At 39.7% G+C, this 24,627-nt stretch overlaps 1 protein-coding gene across 2 annotated transcripts in view; it reads right to left on the bottom strand.

The window, feature by feature from the left end:
* Nucleotides 1–8,156: 8,156 nt before the first annotated feature.
* The window catches only part of ARHGAP42 (Rho GTPase activating protein 42), a 288,105-nt gene continuing 271,634 nt past the window's right edge, over nt 8,157–24,627 (bottom strand). For both annotated transcript variants that reach the window (XM_079929104.1, XM_079929105.1), the window contains 3 exons: nt 24,052–24,114; nt 13,865–13,944; nt 8,157–13,501 (listed from right to left, as the gene is read on the bottom strand). In XM_079929104.1, the coding sequence (XP_079785230.1) occupies nt 13,413–13,501; nt 13,865–13,944; nt 24,052–24,114 (232 nt within the window). In that variant the 3' untranslated portion in view covers nt 8,157–13,412. The remainder of the gene's footprint in view (nt 13,502–13,864; nt 13,945–24,051; nt 24,115–24,627) is intronic.

Here is a 24,627-nt window from a genome sequence, read left to right as displayed (position 1 = left end):
TTCACTTTTATGGACGCAAAACAGTCGCTTCACCTCCAGGCTCTCATCCATTTCCCAGGCAGGAAGAATAAGAAGTGAAATCATGAGGAAGAATGGGGTAGCACTTATTCCAAAAAACCCCAAAACGTTCACAGAAATTTCCCATTTATAACTTTACTTACATCTCAGTGGCAGAAACTGTATCAGATAGTCTTCATATTGCACAGGAGTTCACGAAATACAGTTCTTCAACTGGGCATATTGTCACTTTAAATGAAGTCTAGGTTTCATTAAGGAAGGAGGAAGACCAGATTTGGGGTAGGCAACTTATACAGAACTCCTTCCCTGGGCCCATAGAATATGGTTTCCTGGAGCTCAGTCTAGTGGAACACAAACAGGTAATGGGCAGTTGCAACCCAGGTATTATAGGCTGTGATGAAATCATAATTCAGGTCACAAGGCACACTCCTGAATGGAGAAGATCCAGAGTCCACTTCGTGAACTTAGCCCACATGGAAGGCATATGTACTCAGTTGGCAGACACAGCTCTTCTTTATCTGCGAGGACTACACTTGCTAGGGACAAACTCCCCAAGCTGAGTAGCCAATCACACCTACTTCCAATTACTCCCTTCCTTGGCAGCACTTTGACCTCATGGAAGCTACTAGGGAAGCCCCTGGGCTGATGGCCCTGTGTCTCTCCTCCTGGCATCACTGCTTCCAAGATCTGTAGGCCAGCAGAAACCGAATGTATTAGTTAGCATACAAATGCAGACACATGCAACAGAGGACAGAGGATTTAAACAAAGTACAACTTTCTCTTTCATGTAACAAGCAGATGGTCTAGGAGGATGACAGTTCTGTTCTATGCAGTCATGCGGGACCCAGACTTTTATCTTGTTGCTCCATCCACTCTTTCTGTGTGGTACAAAATCACTCATTTTCCAAGCAGTAGAATGAAGGAACAAGGTGAAGGAGAGCTTGCCTCCTAGCTTTAAGAACCAAAAGGAAGCAGTAATTATTTATTCTCTTATCCCATTTGTTGGAATTTGGTCACATGGCCACACATAACACCAAAGGAAAATGTAATCTTTCTTTTGAGCTGCTATGTCCCTAGCTAAAAAACTGGGGTTCCTATTACTGTGAGAGAAAGGAGAACATTGAGAGCACTGGGAAACAACTGACAGTGTTCACCATACTGAGCTACAAAGCAGAGGAACTCCGGGATTCTCATTGCTATGGTCCCATCATTACTGTTTCAATTATCTATTGTTACACAGACTGTGCCAAAATTTGGTGGCTTAAAAGGATTCATTATTTTTCATGATTTTATGTGTCAGGACTTGGGCAAGTGAGTTTTTGTGTTCACAGTTGATTTTTGGGGTCCACAGAGCTGGCTGGAGCATGTGATGATGCTACTCCACATGACTTCTCCCTTTCCCTCTTCAAATAATCGATTACATTAGTCCTAGCTTCTTCACAGCGCAGTGAGTGGCTGGCTTCCCCAAGCTGGCCCAGAGCTGGCGAAGCACTTCTACCATGTTCTATTCATTAAGGTAAGTCATAAGCTAGCCCAGATTTAGGAGGAAGATGACTTGCTCCAGTTCTTGATGGGTGGAGAGGCATGTACTTACAGGGAGGGAAGGAATGTGTGGTGAAGACTGTCTGCCACTTCTGGAAAACTACTTACCACACTCGCCAAACATAATTTGGAATTTTGATTCTTTCTGCCCCTCCTTTCCTTCACCCCCTACAACTGTAAAAGGCAGAAGGTAGAGGCGAGCTGGTCCTTAAGCAATTCCCCACTGTTTTCATTAAGTTTCATTATCACTAAGAAAAGCAACTCTTTTAAAGCTTTAAGGGGCATTTGGTTTATTTAAAGCAATGTTTCTCACCTAAACAGACCTTATAGCTATGTATTTATTTTTAACATATATTAAGAAAAAATGGCTAACACATCAAAACCATACTTCATAAATATTGCCACGACAAAACTAAAAGTAAAATCTAGTAGTAAATCTAGTAGCAAAGACCAGCTCTGCCACCTTTGGCCGTTTCACTCACTCTACAACCCCTGAGCTTTGTGCTTCACACCACTAAACACTCCCTGAGTAGAGGGAAGACTGACCTGCCCCTGGAGTCCTGGAGAGGCCCATCATGGAAGAGAGAATGACAGGGCCCTTCAGTTCTGCAATGGCCAGAAATTTTTTTCTGGCACAAGGATCCTGTGAGTTCACAAAGCCGAAGAAAGGCCACCTCCTCAGCTTCTAGGTCATAACTTGGCCCCAGGCAACAGACTGACACTGGGGTCTAAATGCTCTGCAACTCCCACTGGCCCCTCATTATGACTTTCCCCTAGGTACGTCCACGGTCTCTTTGACCATTTCCTCATCAAGTAGGCACAGCAGTAGGCTGGCCTGAGCTTTTAAGCTTAGTCAGCTGAGCCTCATTCCTTAGGTCAAGTTGTTCCCAAGTCAAATTCCACTCCCACCTTCAGAGTCGACCCTTGGTTCTGACAGACACTATTGCCACAACTTTTAGCTACTATGTACACAGCAGCATTTGCAGCACTTAGTATTCTTGGTATTGGGAGGAGGTGGGTCAACAGTGGGGCTGAAATTTGAGAGTTTGATCGTATCTATGGACCCTCTTCCTGAGGGGAAAATCATGCATATACGCAGACAAACTAGGGAGTTTACAGCCTCCCCATCCCCTGAATTCCATCCTTGAAACCCAGGTTAAAGCCCCTGATTTTATGGGCAGCATGAAGCAATCAGTCTCTAAGTATTGCTGCCAGTCAGTGCCTGCAGGGCTCCGCAAAAGAGGAATGGCTCAGGCCAGGTGTGTCTACATCACCATGCCTACCAACCAGTTCCAACCACTAAATGTGCCTGGGGCTTTCGGTTACTTCTTTCAGCCTTGGTAACTTTGCCCATTGGTAGTATTGCTGATCCTTCCCCAGCAACCTACAGACATCTGTGCCACATCTGAATCCCCTAAATTACTCATTGAAAACAGTGGCCATGTCATGTCACTTCGACCTCTGGAATGAATCATTCCCTTGGTCTGGCCCTGTTTGTCTTTTCTAGGGTTGATGTAACATTGCCTCCTCAGCTTGCAGGGGCCAACACACACGCAACACAATGCTCAACCTCCGTTCTGGTCTTCCTAAAGGTAAATCTTATCACATCATTCTCCCGAAGCCCTCTGTACCGCCTCAGATTGGCCCTCATGCAATCAACACTGCTCATTTGTACCTCATCCTATCCTCCCACGATCTCATGCCAATATATCAGTGCAAGCACTCGACTTCCCAGCTACTTAGAACTAGCTTTAATCCACGAGAAACCCCAATCAACTTTAAGTCTCTTGGTCTTTGCTCCCTTCATTCCCTGTTGATGTTCCATCCTTTAAGGTCTACTTAGGACGTTTCCCTTCATATGTAAAACCTTTCACAATTTGTGCCCCTACCACACTTACCTCATTTGTACTGTTTTTAATTCATGTCTCTCTCCCTTATTGAGCTATGAACTCCTTGAGAACAAAGATCATACCTAGTTTTTTAAAATGGTGAGCAACTAGAACAGTGCTTGGCACTATGTTAGTTGAAAGGATGAAGACATGAAAAAAGAATAAGTGCAGCTCATCCCGCCCTCTCCCATCCTTCACTCTATTCCTTCCCTCAGCCCATCCTCTCTATGAGCCCCTTCCTCTGTACAAGGTGCAATCCCACCTGACTGCAGAGACCTGCTCCCTTCAGCTTCTCAGTTCATCCATACTTAGCTGGATGACGGCATTGTGCATCCAGGTACAATCATCCACACTTCTTTCTCTGCATCCAATCTATATACTTTTTCATCGCCTCTGCCATCTCCTGGATTCAGAATAATGCCCTATCTCTCTACCCCTATAACACTCAATACTTACTCTTTTTAGCATTTCATTATATTACATTTCATTGACTTTTATCTGTTATCCCACTAAACCATGGTCCTCCTGCAAGGAAGAATAATGTCTAATTTACTTAGGTGCTCCAATGACTTGCATAGGTCCTGGTGCTCAGTGACTCTAAACTCCCATTTAATTGTTCTATTTCCTCTGTGAAATCCTGACAAATGGTGAGTCATCCCGATGCACTTAAACACTATGAAAGAAAGCTGTTTTTTGAGTTCTATGTTTTGAAGAGCTAGTGGTAAAACTTTTTTTTTTTTAACCTTTCCATCATTTTTTCTGACTTCTTCTAAGGGGTCCTATCTTTGACTTTTGGAATAATAAGACATAAGTCCTGTCTCTTCTTGCCCTTAGATCTCCCCAAAGCCCTCACTGAAAGTTCCAGTATACCAGTGCTTTTCATACTGCAGTGTTGATACAAATGATCTTTCGATCTCATTAAAATGCAGATTCTGCTTCAGAAGGTCTGAGATTCTGCATTTCTAAATAGCTCTTGGATGGTCTGAAGGTTACAAGTGGTGCAGCAACACTCTGGTCTTAAACTATTTTCACAGAATAGGGCGTGAATCCCCTCACCTCACCGTCTTCATCTTTCTTCTGGGTAAGGTTGAGTTTGCCAAAGACCTCTTTCAAGTATGGTGGCATTTGAAGTTTTACCACACTCCACTTAGTGTAGTAAAAAAGTGTTTCATTGTAAAGAGTACCGGATTTTAAATAAGGACACATGGGCTTGAGCCCAAGCTCTGCCACTACCAACTATTTGACCTTTGGTAAGTTGGAGAAAATAACTTTTCACTCTCAGTTTTCTTTTCTTAAAAAAAAATTGGCATCCACTACATCCAGTAGTTGGAAGGATCAGAGGATCATGTAACAGTGTAAGGGAGACCATCAGATTTGTGGCTGTGTACCATATTTTTGGAGCCATTATTTAACTTCTATTATTGCAGTTTAAGGTTTCACTGGTTCTTTTGCCATTTACATCGAGAGTTGCAAAATCAACTACCAAACACCTAAAGTCTTTAATAATAATTATTATCCAGTAATATCTACTAGGTACAAGGCACTGGGCTAGATCTTTTATACCGACTTTTTAGAAATTTTCACACACCAAAAAGAAAAATATTTTTTTTTCTTCCTTTTTTAATAGCCAAGGCTGGCTGAATATTACTTTTTGGCTTCTGTTCCATGTGTACCCATCAGGGAAGACATTCTTCATCAGCGGATATCCTTTTCAGATAAAGTTAGACTTTTTAAAGGTCAAAGCATGTGACAAGTTGCCCTCCCCACACACCTAAAAATTGGTGGTCAGGTCACAGCAGAGAGAGAATTCCAGGATTCCACTGAAAACATGTTGATATGGCCCTGAGTTTTCTAATTAGCGATATGAGAGATTTAGACTAAGTCATTTCCAAATCTTGCTCTCAAAAGCCGTAAGGATTCTAAGAGATGCCAAAAGCTGTGGGCCTGGATGGGGGAAGGGAAAACATTCCCTAACACATGTAGATGCACACACTAGCAGCTTGGCTCGTATCTGTTTAACATATTGGGTTCCAAGCATGATTTATTTGAAGAAATAATTCTGCTTTAGTTGCTCCAAAAATGTTTGAGAGCCGTTTGAACTGTAGTTGCTATGGCAACTTATGACTCATTCATTCTGTGAAAAATCTGCTTGTCCATAGATATGTAACTTAGTGAATATCAAAATACATGATGAGTATTGGGAGATATATGTTATTATTTTCCTTTCTCTAGCCCAGGCTGACCCAGCGGCTCTTTTTTAGTAGATTGGCTGCTGGTAATTTGGAAAGGTAGAATGTTTCAGATAACTTATTTCTATTAAAAGGCAGAGTCCTGCTGAATGCCATGCTTGGCTCATTGACCCTAAATACCCAGCAGCAGCACTTGTAAGTATTCAATCAGTATTTTGGGGATTTGTGTTCCCAAGGGTATCCCATATGAAGAGGTTTCAAATGCTCTCATCTACACCAATTTTTTTTTTTTTAATAGGAAGAATTGCTGTGTAAGAAACTTAGAAAAGATTTTTGCTTCTCGATTTTTGGCTGTGCAAAATTTCAATTTTAAGAACTCAACTTCTCTGGCCCAAGAAATTCAACTGTAAGTTTAGTGTAGCTTAATTTTCAAAATTTGGGGTTATTTTGTATTTAATGGTTTAAAAAATTGAGTTCTTCAACATCACTCCCAAATCATCCAGCTTAATCAAGTATTTACAGTTCTAACAGTGAGAAGATCAAATCTTGCGTAATCTCTATCCTTAAGAACATACAGTGTTCATGGGGGAAGGGTATGTTTTCTCCATTGTAACTCCAAGGTAGAACCATGTATTCAGAGGGTGTTAAAGAATGAATTCCACTACTCCTGGGCAAGGAGACACAGACACAAAAACAACACAAGCCTACAACTGCATTCTCTAAATTCTAGAAATATTTATATGATTGTTTCTTTGTTAACGAATTCATTCATTTAAAGAAAGGGGCTGATCCTACTGTAGAACAAGCTGTGATCTGCTGCCTGGACTCAGAGATGAACAGGCAACATGTCCCACATACAGAACACAATTTAGGGGGAAACAAGTAAAAGTATTTAAATCTTGAATAAAAGTAACTTAAATTCCAAAAAGGAAATAAAATGTTCCCAGTACACGTCACTATCTTGTGGCTACTTTTTGTTACTGTTTTAATTTTTTACATTATTAACTAAACTTTAGATTTCATTTGGACATCACCAGTTTTTCCATTTATGTCTTCTTGCCTTTCCTGGATGTAATCCAGGGGTCCAGTTTCCCAAGTCTCCTCTGATCTGTGAGTTTCTCAGTATTTTCTTGTTTTTCATGATCTTGACAATCTTGAGAAGTACTGGCCTAGTATCTATCCTGTAGAATGTCCCCTATCTGGATGTGTCTGATTTTTTTTTTTCTTTTTTTTTCTCTAGTGACTAGACTGGAGTTATGGATTTTGGGAAAAAAACCCATAGAGGTATGCTCTTCTCATCACATCATATTACGGGGTACAAGACAACCACATGATATCACTGATAATGTTAACTTCTGTCAGTCAGTTAAGATCCTGTCTGCCAGGCTTTTCCTCTGTAAAGGTAAAATAGTTTTTCTGAACTTTTCTTTTTAGAAGCTAGTCATTAAGTCTAGCGCATCCTCAAGTGGGGAAGGGTTAAACTCTAATCCCTAGAGGGAAGGGTAATAAAATTCTAATGGTTATTTGAAATTCTTCTCTAAAGAATATTTGCCTCTTCTCTCCTATTTTACATTTATTTATATAAATTAAATTTACTGCCATTTCCTTGTATCAGTGTGGATTCATGGATATTTTATACTTTGGATTATAATCCGATTATCCAATACTACATGACTTATTTTGTTGCTCAAATCATTCCAGCTTTGCCTGTTAGGAGATGGCTTGTTTTCATTATTTCTAAAATATCATTTATAAGAGATTCCATCTAGGTCAGTTCCTTCTAACCCAATACTCTCAAACAGTAGTTGATCCACAATGATCTCTATTACCTATCCTAACAGTTCTTTCCTGCTTAATCATACTGGAATTTATTCACATTAATACCTTTTTAGCTCAACAGGTCTTTGTCGTGAATTTATTGCTTCTCCTCTTGATATTGAAGAAAGTTACAATCCATTTGAACAAATCAGGTTGTATGCCCAATGGTCCTGTTACTAAGCAGTCAGGCTTAGTTTTTGCAAGGATTTGTTACACTCTAATAATCCATTTAGCAGCGCAAAATAAATACACGATTCCCTTTTTTTTGATGAAGAAAAGCAAAATTTTAGCTAGAAGTCAAACAGTGACCAAAAGGGTCATAAAACTAATAAAAATCTAAGGGGATTATTTGTATGTTGATGCTTCTTCCATGGCACATTTGTAAACTTCCACAGACTTATTTTCAGGTAAGCCTGCATACCCGTTTTTTGATAATTTGTTTATGATCTGTTTGATTCTCCTTCCTGTAGACATCTGCATTATTAACATTTTCTTGATCTTTCATAATGCCAATTTCTCGGGAAAAGGTCCAATTATCAGGATCTAAAAGTTATCAATTCTGCTATGATTTTTTTCCATTCAGCCACACCCAAAATGACCATTCACAATACCTGAAACTTTGGGGTTTTTTCTATATGAATCCAAGACAGCTGCCCTCCAACACACTGGGTTTTCAAGTACAAGGACTAAATTAAAATGTGCTTACATAGTTTATTTTTAAAGTAATTTAAAATACAGTGTAAACATACATTAAAGATACTGTGGCAATTTAGATATGGAATAACATGAAGTTATTTACATGTTTGTATATGTATGCGTGCATATATATACATGAAGTGCAGATAAATACAAGACACTACAAAATAAACAAAAAATTCAATATGATAATTTACTGACAATCATTTTCATCATATTTATTATTTAATTTGTTATGTTAATGGCTGCAGACAAATTCCTAATACTGAAATATGTCATCTAAATATTTAGCTTTTATATAAACTATAGTACCTCAAATTTAACAGTATATAAATAGGATTCAAATTAAAAAACAAAACAAAACAAAACAAAAAAGAACAGTCGTCTTCCCTGCCACACTCCTTATTTATTTGTAAAGGCTTCAGCTAAGAGTTCAAAAAGACTCTTGAAATTGCAGCCCTCAATATGTGATATCTCAGCTTTTAAGCATACATCATGACTGAAGATACAAAGGCAGATATAAAATCTCTAACCGACATATAAAAAACAATGCACAGTTTTAATCTAAGAGGCAATGGATTCAAGTCCAGGTTGGGCTCTGGAAGGGTAAAGACCATGGGAAACACTGCCAAGAGATGATAAAAGGGGAGAAAGTGATCATCTAATTAAGGTGGGGTAGGCACTCTCCCCAACACTGAAGGTCCTCACGTGGCCCTGAACATGACCATCGTGGATGATGGAGGATATTTATGTTTGTGATAACCGTAAATGGCCCTGCCTTTTGAGACTCCTCAGCAAGCACACAGACTCCATTTTCTCCCTATGGCACCAAGAAAGGAATGTTCAACCTCTGAACCTGGCATCTCTCCCATGAGTGCCAAGGAAAGAGTATAACCTGTTGGGTTCCCTAAGTCATGAAATAGCTTCTAAACTTTGGTCTAGAATATGCGCATCAGTTTTCTGTCTGTGGCTTGCTGTGAGTGCTATCAACTTATTTGACATCTGTTATTTAAAACAGTGAATGCACCTGCCTGAAAAAAAGTGAAAAATCCTATTTGTTGATCTGATCCTCTAAAAGACCATGTCATTCCTAAGTGTGAATTTGTCTGAGGTCACTACCACATAGATTTGAGGCACAGAGTTACTGGTGACAAAAAACGGATACAGTGAATATGGTTAGGAGATGTGAGACTCGTTGAGAAATACCTGAATTAAGTCTGTGGATCAACGGGAGACAGGTAGGATACAGACTATTCAGAAGTTTATTCAATAGACTATTCACCTGGAAAAAGTGTTTTGAGTTTGTAAGGTAACCAAACAAGGTAGGAGGGAAAAGTAAATAGCAATTTCTACCCTAAGTGGGAAAATTTTACTAAAGAGGAAAACAACTTCTAGACAATAATCATGTCTCTGCCTTTTTTCTTTACCAGGAGATATGACTTTGGGGTCCAATTCCCTGATCTTAGGACATAGTAACAGCTGTAAATTACAAATGTATTGTAAAACCAAAGAATAAAATCTCTTCCTAAATTGGTCCACCTCCTCTAACTTCAGTCAATAGAGTACAAATCAAGATGGGGTTCTAAATAATTAAGGCATCCCAAATACATAATTGGGGAGCATACTAAAAATTGAAGTTGTTTGAAGAAAGGCTCTGAGGGACTCTTCTAAATCAGCATCCATGTGAATGATATCCTCTGCACATCAGACACGGACAGACCTGAAGATGAGGCTGAGAGTGAAGAGGTCGGCAGGTGCTGTCTCCACAGGACTGCAGGGTCAGATTTACTTTCCTTACATCTTGGTGGATTTTTAGGAGGCACGCCACAATACGTAACATCAATTATCACAGAATAGGAATAAACTCCAAATCATTACGTCTCTTTTCCTACTTTTGCTATTTGAGAACCTGGGTAGTTTGGGATTGTAAGGTGCATTTACAAAAAATCTCCACCCTTCTTGAAAGAGCCACTGTTGGGAAGCCTGATTATGCCCATTCACAGTGCAAGGCACAGAGCGCCAACACAACTGGTAAAACCACTCTCATGTAACAAGGAGAAACGGCACTTTCTCATACTTCACAGACTTTACAGGAATACAAAGATTATTTCACTGCTCAGACATTTACACACAACAGAAAAAGCCTTCAGTTAACTGACTAGTTCCTATAAGTTGGTGGCATTACAGCACAACAAAATCACCTGTAATACACGTAAAAGTTTTGTACTCGAGGATTTTTTCACATAACAGATGAGATGATTGACTTGGACTCATCAATCTCACTCTCATACTGATTATACTGTCAGCAGTGATTAGGGCACCCACGTTGTGTGTTTCAAAGGTGTGCATATGGCAGTTCTAACATATCTTTACTATGTCTCTGAAAAGCTAAGGTTTCATTATTGAAACGCTGTTATAATTTCAAATGTGATCCTCTTCTAGTGACTGGCATTACCTTCTTGTGTAATTAATATTCCATGTGATTTAGAACACATATCCTGATTTTCCCAATGCTCATAAATACGTTTTCTGTTGGAAACATTTCTAGGGAAAAGCAGCTTCAGTCTATCTCTAGCATATGGCCATGACTTGCTTCCACATACAATCAATATGAAGAAAAGACTATCCTCACAAATCTGTAAGATTAAAACTTCAAACAAAAGCACAATTTGAACAAGCATTTTTGTAGTCTGTTTCAAAACAGGGACCATATCAAGTACTGCCACAATATATGCCTCAAAGAGAAAGGAGAGGGGCCTCACGCCCATGTCTTTAACAGCAAATGCTTTAATTCCTCACTGAGCATCTGTGGAATTAGCTCACAGACAACTCAGAGGCAGGAACACTCTGGCCTGTGTTAAAATAAAATGAAGGTTGCGATTTCTCTATGCAGCAGCAAGTGAAGTAGGACTCTGAATCACTTTTTGGAGTCAAGTTGGTCTTTGAAAGAAAATCAATTTGCCTTAAGAGGCTCTAATTTAGTAGGATGCCAGATGCTTGCAAGGGTGCTTTAACTGAGGGTGTTTTAGACTAAGGGACTGGTCTACTAGAGAGATTACCTCTGTTCCAGCAGAGGGTAGTCAGGGTGTCAGCAATACAATTACTATTACTAAGGACCACCAAGGATCCAGAGACCAAGAAGTTCTAGCAATACAAAATTATAGTGTAAAAAATCAACACTAGCAGGTAAAAAAAAAGGAGACAAATGTATCATATTTTTTCATTATATTACTAATTTTTACAACATTAAATATTTCTTATTCCTTTATTTCAATGCACTGATATTTCTTTCTGGTTGTGATTCTGCCTACTGTTATTCACTTTACCTTTAAATCCTAATCCATTATTCCATTTTTAATTTTAAAAGCATACATGCTCCAAGGCATAGTTGTATATGTGTGTGTGTATAATTTAACCTATTGACTCTAGAAACATTAATTTAAAGAAGAGATTGAGATTACAGATCATAATATCACGTAAAAAGAACTGTCTACAGTCAATACCTGAGTGTCTGTACAGTGAAGAACTCTGAAGTAAGAAGTAAAATACTGTGGCCAAGGCGGCCAGTGCTGTGGCAGTAGATGGCAGGGAACCAGCTTTTTGGAATCTTGAGAAGAAAGGCTCTTTGCCATATGCAGATATGTATAGAAATAATATGAGGATTATTAAAATAGAAATAATTTAAATAATGATTGATGAATGATCAGATGTTGATGGTAAATATAAATGGATAGTAAACACCTATTTCTATGCCCTATAAATTCAGTGAAATTCCTAATAAAGGCTGTAAATTGAAAGGCATAACAGAAAATTATGTATGACTTTATTACTGCTAGAGATGATGAAACAATTTCAATCTCTGGTTCAAAATAATTTAAGAATCTTGTACCTTTATGTTTAGATTATGTTTCAACTAAGCGTAGACTTTAGAAGGCATAGTGTCCCTAAAACAGCATCTTTATCATTTGTAGGACAATTTCTCAAAAGCCAAAATTAGATATCAATAAAATACTTTGACACTTTACAGAGTTACAAGTACAATTTAAGTTGTATGCCTGTGTACTGCACTTTTACATTGTTTTCCTATTACTGTAATTATACATTTGTGATACCCCTATAATGCTACCAGCAGAGGATATGTGCATATGATTTATCAGTATTTATATGTTAATGGAATAAAATTTCATAAAATCTCAAAGTTATAAAGATAGTTTTACACATCCTCTAAACCAGGGGTCAGCAAACCATGACCCATGGGTCAAATCTGGCCTGTCACCTGTTCGTGTATGGCCCATCAGCTAAAAACATTTATATTTTTAAATGGAATTTTAAAAGTCAAAGAAGCTTAATATTTCATGACACGTGAGAATCATGATTTTCAAATTTCAGTGTCCTGAAAGAAAGCAGTATTGGTACACAGCCACAGCCATTTACATGTTGTCTATGGCTGCTTTCTGCTACAATGGCAGAGTGGAGTAGTGTGATGGAGACCACGTGACCTGTTAAGCCCAAAATATTTATTATCAGGCCCTTACAGAAATAGTTTGCTGAATCCTGCTCTAAGCCCAGAGAAGGCATCTGGAATGCTGGATAGAATGTTTACAGTGGAATCAGTGTACGACCTAATTTGGTTTCATTTACAGACATCATATACATTACTCATTACTGCTTTTGAACATTATCATCTACTTGGTAAACAAATAAAAATAAACCTATGTTAAGAAAAACTCCTTATTTCCTTGAAATGTTTAGGACCAGCAAAACAATCATATATAAAAGCAGTATATTTTTAAGAAAAAATAATAAATGAACAATTTAAATTACATTTTTTAGTAATGATTTCAAGGTTTCTCAGAGAACACCAGACAGTAAAGGGCAGATTTCAAAAGTCTTATAGCAGATTTCTGGTTTCCAAATTTCTGGCATATAGTACTTAACACAGTATTTGAGATTCTATAATTATTATGAAAGAGACATCGTGGAGAGTTACTTTTCCAAAAAAAAGGGGGAGTGGGGAGGAGAGGATAAGCTATTTTAAAATATGAAACTAGCCAAAATTAAAAAAGAATGGCAAACAATTTAAACATTTTTTTCCCTTTCCATTAATAGGGAGCCACATAGTCTGCTGGTGTAAAACTTGGTAGAAATTGACTGTTTTCATTTTAGCAGGCTGATCCCCATATCTGTGTCAGATAAAATCATAGCACTTATTATTTGTTACCATGGATACCATGAAGATACTGCCATCCACTAAAAAGTATTAGAGGAAGACAACATAATTTTCTGGGACGAGTCCTGTTTTGCCTTCATATGTTGCCTTCAACCATCCTGGTTCCACTGATGGGTACACTGGCAAAAATTAAAATACGTAAAGAAATATCACTCAGTCAACATTAGCTTCAAATAATTCTATACACAAATGGGTAAAAATCCACATCAGATTGTATGCATATATACTCAAGCTGTCAAAACAGTGTCACAGCACCTGTAAAGCTGGAAATGCCTTTTGCATTTATATAATCAATCACTCTCTCTCTGACACAGGGGAGGAAACTGGGGTCTAGAGGGATTTGATGCGTTCACTTGTACAGGTATGAGAGGTTGGACATGATTCTGAGTTTCCTGGCTTCTACTTTAGACTCATCGCTACACCACTCCTTCTTCCTCCTCCCCATGATGATAAACTTAAGCAAAGGGAATGGGTGTACTTACCATTAGAAAATATTGCTCCCTGTGGGAAGGAAAGCTCATGGCTGTGCTCTGCTTTACAGGAGTACATGGCTTTGGCTTGGCTGAAAGAGCAAAAGACAATCTGTGAAAACCACAACGCTCAAGTATATTTATACTTAAAACTATTCTTAAAAAAAGATACTGGGGCTTCCCTGGTGGCACAGTGGTTGAGAGTTCACCTGCCGATGCAGGGGACACGGGTTCGTGCCCCGGTCCGGGAGGATCCCACATGCCGCGGAGCGGCTGGGCCCGTGAGCCATGGCCGCTGGGCCTGTGCGTCCGGAGCCTGTGCTCCGCAACGGGAGAGGCCACAACAGTGAGAGGCCCACATACCAAAAAAAAAAAAAAAAAAAAGATACTGGTTTTAGTTATAAGTGAAGCATGATATACATAATGTGCACATGTAAGTGTGCATAAGTGCATTTCACAAAGTGAACAAATTTGTGCAACCAGAGAACACTGACAGCACAACCCAAAGCCTTTCTTGTGCTTCCAGGCAATGCCCCCAAGGGTAATCACCTGACTTACAACAAATAAAATAAGCTGGTTTTAAAGAACACTATTATTTGTTAGTATTCTGCTAAATAGGCTATTTTTCAGCTCTATAGAGGTTCTTAGGTACCTTAAAGCCCTATTTATTTATTTGCCACTTTAATTTCAGACTATAAGAGGTGAGATCCACAAATTAAAAGGTCTATAGGGTATGGTAAATAAACTAAGTGGGCATGAAATAAGAAAAACAATAGGATAAGTTGATGATAAATGGCAACCAACAACAGCCTCACTGTCAGGGAGACGTGGCGACATGTCTTTATAAATCAGAGTATACCCATCTCTTAAAAAGGGAAAACAGCACTCAGCTCTGACGTCTGTTCTCATGTGGGAGTTCAGGTTCCAAGTAGCCAGATACTCTGTTTTTTTAAGGGAAGCCAGAATTTCAGAGTTTTACATGAGAGCTGTTTCAAACCACCTGAGACAACACTAAAAAAGCCATCATCTGAGGAGGTTAATCAAGTCACCAATGAAGTCGCCTTTACTCTGCAACATCCAGTGACCTGACTCCACCTACTTCTCACCATCTCTACCACAACCAGAGTCCAAGCCAAGATCATTTCTGGCATAGCTCACTGAACGGCTTACTAACTTCCTAAATCCTCTGGGCTTCCTCTTCTGTCTCCTTGCAATCCGTTCTATACAGAGCAGCCAGAGGGTAGTTTGAAAGGTTTTGATGATCACATTATGATCACATGATTTCCCTGAAAACCCTGAACTGGTTCCCACCTCTGTCCTCCATACCATATACAATGTGGCACCTGCCAGAATTTCCTACATCTTTTGTACCTGCCTCTACTCACCTACTATACATCGGTCACACCGGCCGTCTTTCTCCTCCCAAAACACGCCAAACCCAGCCCCACCTCAGGGCTGGCTGGGCCTCGCTCTGAGATACTTTCTTGATCTTCACTCAGCTATGGCCCTCTAGTTTATCTTACATTTCTTGAGTTTCACTGAAGGCCAGGTCTTCCCTGACCACACACTGTAAAATAGCTGTCCAGGCAACTCTCATATTCTCCAGTTTAAAGTCTGCATGGTATTCTGGTGCCACTGTTGATATTTCTTGTCTTCTCCCCCAGTTAGAATGTAACCTCTGTGAACAATGCCTGATGCTTAATAGTAACTCAGTAAATATTTGCTGAATTAATGAGTTAAAAAAAAAGGGAAGGTTCTCTGGACTCTTTTTCTACATGATAAGTCCTCTTAAAGATTCAAGGCATCTTGTCTTTCCTCCCTGAGGTCCCAATCAATACTTCATCAGCAAAGAAGCATCAGCAGTATTTGCCATCTGAGGCCCTCAAAGTAACAGTGTTACATTATGATTACATTTCCCTATTGGAGCTAGACCCTGGGTCTTATCTCTAAACTTCCCGAATGAGGCTAGGTCACTTAAACTAGGCTTCCCAAGTGGCTACCTGAAGATGGGAAAGCTTACAGAGGAAAACCATGGCCCTGCCCCCAGAGTCTATTTCATATGAGGTGAGTCTCAGGCTGTACTTTCAGAAACTTTGCTAGGAGAGTCTGCGGTAGGCACACACCACCACTTCCCAAGGAAACATGGTCTAAGGAAAAACTGATGAAGTGGAGGCACCCAGAGAAGGACAAGATTTTACACTAAAGAACAGCCATGTGCTCACATGTGCATGTGAACGTGTGCACATGGGTGTGTTGGTTGACATGGGTTAGGGGTGCGGGGAGAGGATGCTACCAAGTTATGAAGACTTCTGAGAATCAGACTATGGTGATCTTATATAGAAATGATACTAGTTTTTCCTATAAATCTTCTAGTCAAGTATAGACATTTGATCTGATATAATTTGGTGTAACTTGATCTAATTTGATCTGATATAATGTGATCTGATATCTGATATAATTGAGGGTTGCAGAGCCTCTTCTCTAAAAACATGTAAAGATTTTTTAAAAAGTCAAATTTTCTAGCAGCAGTGATTTCCACCAATAATCACTGTCTTATTACTTTGAATCATTAAGATAAATTAAGGCATGCATAAGGAAACAAATTCCAGAGTTATAGAAATGATTAAGATATAATAATCCTTGCAATGACATAATTTTTCATATACTTTAAAATGCAACCAAATTATTTATATTAATATTTCAGACATGAGTGTTCTCCTTATAGTTTTTTATGGGATTGGATGGTGAGGGAACACATACAGAATAATTACATCACTAAATAAATGGATACTGTTAAATGTGTCAAAATATACAGCACAAAATAATATCTGTCATGACTTTTCAATTACCTGGGCATGTGACTAGACAGGTATAATTTTCTTCTGCTGAGCTCTGTATCTACAGGTGTTGACTCAGCAGAGAGCTTTGATGATTTAATGTAGAATTCTGTGTCAGTGCAGTTTTCTTTCCAGGTGCTAATGCTTCTTCTTTTACTGCCTTGGTGTATTGAAGAAGATGTGAAAATAACACTGTCACCTATTGAGTCTCTGTTCACAAGATTCTAATATCCTTTGAAAAGGATTTTGAGAATCCTGCTTCCTTTCGCATTGGAAAGTAAGGTAATGATGCCTGCTGTCCTGAAAGCCATTTCTTCTCTTATCATTTGGAAGATGATCTGTTCACAAGCCCTATTCCTAATTCTAAACACTGTCTAATGCTCACGAGTAGACTTAAAGGTTTGACAGGGTCAGTGTGCAAAATTCTCAATACTCAATGATAAGCAAAATAAAAAATTCACCAAATCAAAATTGATGTAATGTTTTCTGAAGGGCCACTTAACAATGTTAAACACACATACACACTCACTGTCTCTCACACATTTTTTGTATGCTGAGAATTTCACTTCTGAAGTGGGTAGGAATGCCCTTCTGAGGGGAGTAGGAAGATATAGTCTAAAAGGTGCCAAAGCAGTAACATACAGAAAAACTAAAAACAAACAAATCACCACAATCTAATTATTCATCAGTAGAGGATTTAATAAACAAAATATACCAAATCCAATGAATTATTAGGTAGCTACTATGAATAATGCTATAGAAGAAAACATGACATGAAACAGTGTCAGCATGCAAGGCAAAAATTTTACAGAAAAATTAGTCACTGGCAAGACCTCCAAACTGCCTATGACAATTCGCAATAAACACTTATAGGTAATGCAATAAACACACATTTGCTTTTTTAGTCACTGGTTGGAGATTTCTTAAAATTACTCTTTTCTTAGGTTTTTGCCAACAAATATGGGCTGTTTCTGGCTTGGATGTCTGAGTATTGGATTTCTCAATGCTAAAAATCTCTTACAGGAGCTTGTAGAGTCAAAGTTGCTTGTGTCAAAGACAAGAATATTGCAACTCCATTAAAAATGGAGTGAAAAACTGAATAAAAAAGTCTTTTTAGGTTAAAATGTGTATTTTATCTATTTTCCCAACAATTCTGTTGAGCATGTACTTTCTTGGGCACCATGGTGGGAACAATACCACGAACAACACCTTCATGGGTCCTTTTCTGTGTTTATCACAGAGGAGCGGTTCTCAAAGTGTGGTCAAGGGAAATCTGGAAGGAGGGGTAGGTGGGACCCTGAGAGGCACTACTCTGACAGCTAATGGAATGTGTATGAGAATACATTTATTTCCTATTATGACAGATATTAAGGAGATCTGCAGAAATGTAAAATCATGCCAGTTCCTGAGGTCCTGGCAGTGACCATCATTAAGGGATAGAAGCTGACTACAGCATGGCAGGTGTACGGCAACAGCAGAGGAGGGGGCTTCTGTGTGGCCCAGCTTAGGGGAAGATAAGAAACAACTCCTGTTGTCTTAAACACATTAGAAATATGGCCTTTGGAAGAGGGAAGAGATGGGAAGGCTAGACCCTGTTATGACTTGGGGGTAGGTACATAAACTGTCTGACTTGGTTGTACAGAAAAGGGTGACCCCAGCATATGCTGGGGGACTTGTGATCATCCAGGGGACTTGAGTCATATAATGAGTTTGGATTTTGAAAGGAAACCTACATATTTCCTTGATCCACCTTCTTTATGTAGAAATGAAGGCCAAGAGAAATGAACATTATGGCAGAGTCAGGCTAAAATCTACATCTCCTGATTGATGATCTAGTGCATACCTGGTGAAGCCACTGAAATATCATTTGTAAAGTCTCAAGATACTGTCACTGAAAAATCACTTCTACTATTAATAATTGTTGACTGTTAATAAGAGTGAATAATCACACCTGCATCTTGCTATTGTCACCCATTAGTTATGAGCTTATTTTTGTTAAATAAATTCAGAAACATTTAAAAATGTTCTGTTTAAATTTCTAATACAATAAATATTAATAGATATAACCCACATAAACAAAAGCTCCTTGGAGGTCCTCAACAATGTTTTTAGTTGTGTAAGTTGTTTGAGAACCACTGTCAACAGGTAAGATTAGATGGTTGTGCAACAATATGTGGTTATCTTTAGGTGGCAAAATGACAGGTGGCTTTTATTCACTTTTTTTAGTTTATCAGTATTCTTTATATTCCCTAAAAAAAGAAAAATGTTATTTTTAATTACTATGGCTTCCTTTGTCTTTCTTGTGTGTGTCACAGTGCTTTATCTTATGTATGTCTTACATGTGTCAGTGTGCTCTGAAGCAATGACTTACAGCCTTTTAAAAACTCAAATTCACTAAACGAGAAGACTTTGCTGAGCTTTGTTTTGGTGCTTTGTAATTATAAACAAAATATTGGTTTTAGATTATAATAATAGAAAATTTGATTGTTTATAATGGGCCAGGCACTCAATTCTTAATTAATTCTAATTCTCAATTCAACTTTCAGAAAATATTGGTACAGCTTGCCTAAATTATATTACTTTAAAGTGGATTTCCCCACTGCCGAGGTATAACTCATTGAGACAGAGCTGAAAGCTTTAAGGGTACTGTTTTCCACAGGCCTTTGTAATCGTGAGACAGAGCCTAGTGACATTTGGCTCTTGAAAGCATTTTACAGGTTAAGAGAAACAAGTATAAAATAACCAATGCCTGCTTAGGGTCACGCTAAGTACTATGACATTCTTCTCTATTCCAGTGGTTCTCAAACTTTTTTTTGTACCTAAGAATCACTTGGGGAAGTTGCCAAAAATACATATTCTCCGGGCCTCAGTCTCAGATACTATGGTTTACCGAGTCTGTGGCAAATTCAGGAATATTCATTTTAACAAGTCTGGCAGGTTAAGTTCCCTTGCAGAGGGGCCCCTCCCACTCCACTGAACCTGATTTCTTAAAGATTTCCAGTGATGTCTTAGAGGTTAAAACCAGTGCCCTCCTCTCATGAGCTCCTTGACTTTTTGGTAGCTTCTACCAGACTGACCTTGCTTTCTCCTCGTGATGATTCCTCCACCTTCTTCTTTGCCTGACCCTTAAATGAAACCATTCCTCAAAGACCAATGCCCAGCCACTTTACCTTTTCCCTCAGTAAGCCCCATCACTGGGTAAGCATGCCTTCATCTATACAGTATAATTGCTGTGCAGAAGTTTCTGGCATCAAACTTCATGCTCTCTCCTGGTTCCAGCTGCACGTTTCTAACTGCCTCTCAATGGTCCTCAGGCTCCTCAAACACAGGGGCCAAAATGTTCCTTGCCCCTCTCCATACGCTCATAAACTAAGCTCAGGAGCTAAGTTATCAATCACTCTTTCTGACAGTCAGTCTCGAAGACTTGGAACCTTCCCATTCCCAGTATCAAAGCAGTTGCTCAATCCTAGTTCTAGCCATAAAATTCTCCTTACAGTTTTTCATGCTTTTGTTAATGCCCTAATTAAGGTCTTTAAAATATCTTTAAAATATCACCAGTTCCACCTTAAATGGTTCTCTTCCCTTCAACAACCTCCTTGAAAAGCCACTTGAATGATCTGATCAAGTGCATCACTGATTAGATCACCTCTTTGCTCAATGACTCTCAGAGGCTGCAGTGAATCCAGAGGTGTTATTTTTCTGTTGCTCAAGACTATCCACTAAAATCTCCCAACTGGTCTCTTTCCCTAATGTGGCTAGTCTCTCTACCATCCACTACCAGTTCTACCATTCTTCGAGGTCCAATTCAAGAGTATCCTAAGGTCCCTAGAAGGAAAGCAAAATAGGCATTGTAGGAGGTTAGTAAGGGAAATACCCTCAACTTCTGTTGTTTAGTTGTATTTAATGGTACAAAAGGATTTCAAATGACTGTTAAGAGTTAATGTTCAAATACCAAACACATATTAATTAGAGGCTTGATGATCTTAAGCAAGCAGTTTCAATAATAATAATTATAACAATATTAGTTATTATTGTAGAGACCGTCTATGGAGAATTTACCATGTACTTCAAATACATCATTTTGTACACTGACAACATGTCAGAAACAGAATTGTGACCTTCATTTCATAGATAAAGAAAATGGATTTCCCAGAATTCAGACCAAGATGGCAGAGTAAGAGAACATGGACCTCACCTCCACCCATGAACACATCCAAAATACATCTACATGTGGAACAATTCTCACTGAAAACAAATTGGAAACTGGCAGGAGGACTCCTGTACAACCAAGAAAGATACACATGGAATTGAGTAGGAAGGGAAGAGAAGCATTTGGGTCAGGATCTGTACCCCTGGGAGGGAACTCAGAGGAAAAGAGAGATTAGACAGGCAGAGAGCTATCCTGGGAAGGGAGCGATACAAGCCCCAGGTTGGGTGCCCCAGTCCTGAGGGCCTATGTGGGGGAGAAAAGTGCCCTTGGCTGGTTGGAGGACCAGTGGTACCAACAGGAGGGCTGTGGGAAGCCTGGATTCGTCTTGGGAAGAGCACATGCACACTGGCTTTTCCCCTGGCAGGGTGGAGAGAGGTCGATCCTAGCGGCTGCTGGGTTTCTGGCAGCTGCCTCACCACATACACCCCAGCTCAACCCCAGCCAATGCTCCAGCCCCACAGACTCCACATCACAGTGCAGCACTGGACCTGGGACAGCAAGGACTAGGGAGACGACTTGACTGTGGGATGCAGAGGTGACCCGGTGCCAGGGCAGAGCCTGGGTGGGGCAGTGGCAGCCATTGGTGGCACTTACTCAAGCAGTGCATCAGAAGCAACCCAGATCTCTGACGGTGGCCACTCCACACTCTGTGTGTGTGTGGTGGCCCCCCATACACACAGAGAGTCTGTGCGCGTCCTGCCTGCCTTGTGGAACAGTTCTATGACACGGTAGGGGCAGCAGAGGTCAGGGCAGTGATTGGCTGTGAGGGATGAAGGTGACTTGCACCAGAGGCTGTGTCTGAGCAGAGCCATGGGCACCTGCACAGGCAGTGCATCGGACCTCTGTCTGCAGCTGACATGAGCTGAGAGCCTACATGGGCCCCACTTGCTTTAGCACTTCCCCCTCTGGGGCAAGGGTCCTGGTGCAGGGAGAGGGAAACACACACACTTAAAGGGAACAGAGCCAGTTCAGGCCATACCTTCAGGGCTTCTGCTCCAGCAACGTGGGATCAGACCCTGTCCCCGGTAGGACAGTGACAGTCGCTAAGCAGAGGCAAAGCCATGCCTCACGTCCTGTGCAGGCTCTAGTCCCTCCAGCACCAGCCACACCCCCTACCAAGGTGACAGCTGTCTGCACACCCTGAGAAAAGATGTGACTTGCATCTACATCAAATCCAGCTCTTTCACCAAAGGCACTGGGCAAACACAGTCTGTATAGGGATACTCCCACATAAGATCACCCCTTGAAGACCGCAACAGGTAACTGTTTTACCTAAACTGATAAAGGCAGACAAAGTTAAGCAAAATAAAAGGGCAGGTGAAAAGTTATGACACTGTGCACAAGTGCTGCACACTGACTGACAGAGAAGACTTAAACTTCAATATATCATTGAGTGAGCTCTAAGTTTATGCCGACAACTATTAGAAGTGGATTTGGAGTATTTGGAATGTAAAAGCATATTGCAAATGCATAGATTGATTGTTGAACATCTGAGTAAGCTTACTGTATAACAGAGTAATTAATTTACTGTCATATACTGATTTACTTCATTAATATCTTGCTGTCTTAAAGCTCTTAAAAGATTATCTCTGATTCCAGTACTTGAGTTCTTAAGATTGTTTAGAGCTTCCTAATAAAAGGGCTCCATCTAGTGGAGCAATTCAATCATTTAGCAAGACAGACAGAAGTAGCAAGGTTAAATCCCTTACACTAAGGCCTAACAGTAGTGACAGTCTCAGAGAGATCATGTTTGCTCTGACATGCACAGTGCTTAGTTTTCACCATGCCTTGATAAAAAGGAAGAAGGTGAAGATGCTACAGACAGAGGTAAGGTACATGCAAGTACGCTGGGATTTGCTATATAAATGCAAGGCATTGACCATCGTCCTAGTGAGATACCAAAGCGGCTCTACTCTGTGGAGTTAAAAACACTAACATAGGAGCACCCTCACGAAGCTTTGGAAAAAAAGAGTGTGAAGGTTACTGTTATCCCTAGTAACTAGGACGAAGCCCAATATTGTGTAGGTGCTTAAAAAATGTTTGCTGACAGTGGTTGAGAGTCCGCCTGCCAATGCAGGGGATGCGGGTTCGTGCCCCGGTTTGGGAGGATCCCACGTGCCGCGGAGCGGCTGGGCCCGTGGGCCATGGCCACTGAGCCTGCGCGTCCGGAGCCTGTGCTCCGCGGCGGGAGAGGCCACAACAGTGAGAGGCCCGCATACCGCAAAAAAAAAAAAAAAAAAAAATGTTTGCTGAGAAAGTTCACATACTTTTATATGGTCAAGAATATAAATGAGAACACTTGAAGGACAAACCTTGATTTTTTTTTTTGGTCAGTACATCCAAAAAAAAAAAAATCAAGGTTTTTCCTTCAAGTGTTCTCATTTATATTCTCTTTCAACAAGCATTCACTGAATATTTCCAACCTGTACTAGTTGCTGACGGTAAAAAAAGAAAAAGAAAAAGAAAAAAATCACAAATTGCAAAATACTAAGAAATTCCATTAGTTTAGACATATTCAAAATTAAAACCCAAAGTCCACTGCAGATGAGAAGAATCAATTTGGACCGAGAGAAGAGGAAGCAGGTACCTTAGAAGCAAGCACATGAAGAGCAGCAAGATATAACAATTCTTGTCCTTCCAACAATGGAGCGGAAGGTAAAATCTGGAAACCCTGAATGAAGTACTGCACTCAAACACCAGAGCCCCCTGGGGCAATCAGCTCTACAGCACCATAGTGGCCATTAAGAATAAGCAGTCTTTAATGCATGTTCATGAAGCTTCTTCCAGAAAAAAAGTGCTATTAACTTTTACAAGTCAAAAACACACATTTGAAAAATGTCCACAAACTAACTGTTATCAAAGGAGTCTTTGGTATGTAAAGGGTTACGGCAACTTGTGTCTTTCAGAAAACCTCTTTGTTTAGACCCCTTCCTTTGTGAAGGTTTTAGCGAACAAGGCACTGCTGTAACATTTTGACATGCTAAATGCTGTATATGGTCATGACCACTTCCCTGTGAAGACAGCAGAGGTGGATTTGACCATCTGCAGACCTGAGGGGCAGAGCTGTCAAAGATGACCTGCCATGTCAACACAAGGCAACAATGTCACCACTATTTTATGTTTTTTACTTGAAGAGTTTTTTGAGAACTTACCGCCCAGAAGAAACTGACTTAAGTGAACCAACGTTTTCAAACAGTTGGGCCTTTGCTGCCACACTGAAAAATAATTTTAAAATACAAGTTTCATTAAAATCCATTAGAAAATCATGCAGCTCAAAGCAAAATTCAGGGTTATCAGTTAACCCAAACAGAAAAATTAGTTAACATTTGTCCCCAAAATTTGACCTGAATTTTAATTGTTTTAAGCTTTAATGTAGAAGAAATTTTTAGATGTAGTCTCTAGCTCACCGAGTACCAGACAGTAATAAACCTATAGCTACTTCCTCTGGGGATCTTACTGCCTGCATTTTTTGTACCTGAGAAAACCCTGGGAGCAGAAAAAAAGGAACACTTTTTCATTGACTCCCGTGGAGCCACAAGGGAGGAGTCACATCAACAAGACAAAAGAAGAACTGTTTTGTGTTCTGATAGCTAAGACACAACTAATTCTAAAATTGTTTCACGTATTTTTAAAATATTTGAACACAGTTCCTATAAAGTGAAAAGAGAGAATTCTGAAAATATGACCAATAAATAAATTTGTTTCAAATCATGATGAGGGAAAGGCAT

The sequence above is a fragment of the Stenella coeruleoalba genome (assembly GCF_951394435.1).
Source record: "Stenella coeruleoalba genome assembly, chromosome: 8".
NCBI classification, from domain to species: Eukaryota; Metazoa; Chordata; class Mammalia; order Artiodactyla; family Delphinidae; genus Stenella; species Stenella coeruleoalba.
The sequence above is the reverse complement of the archived record's forward strand: the minus strand, read 5'-3'. Positions and strand labels throughout refer to the sequence as shown.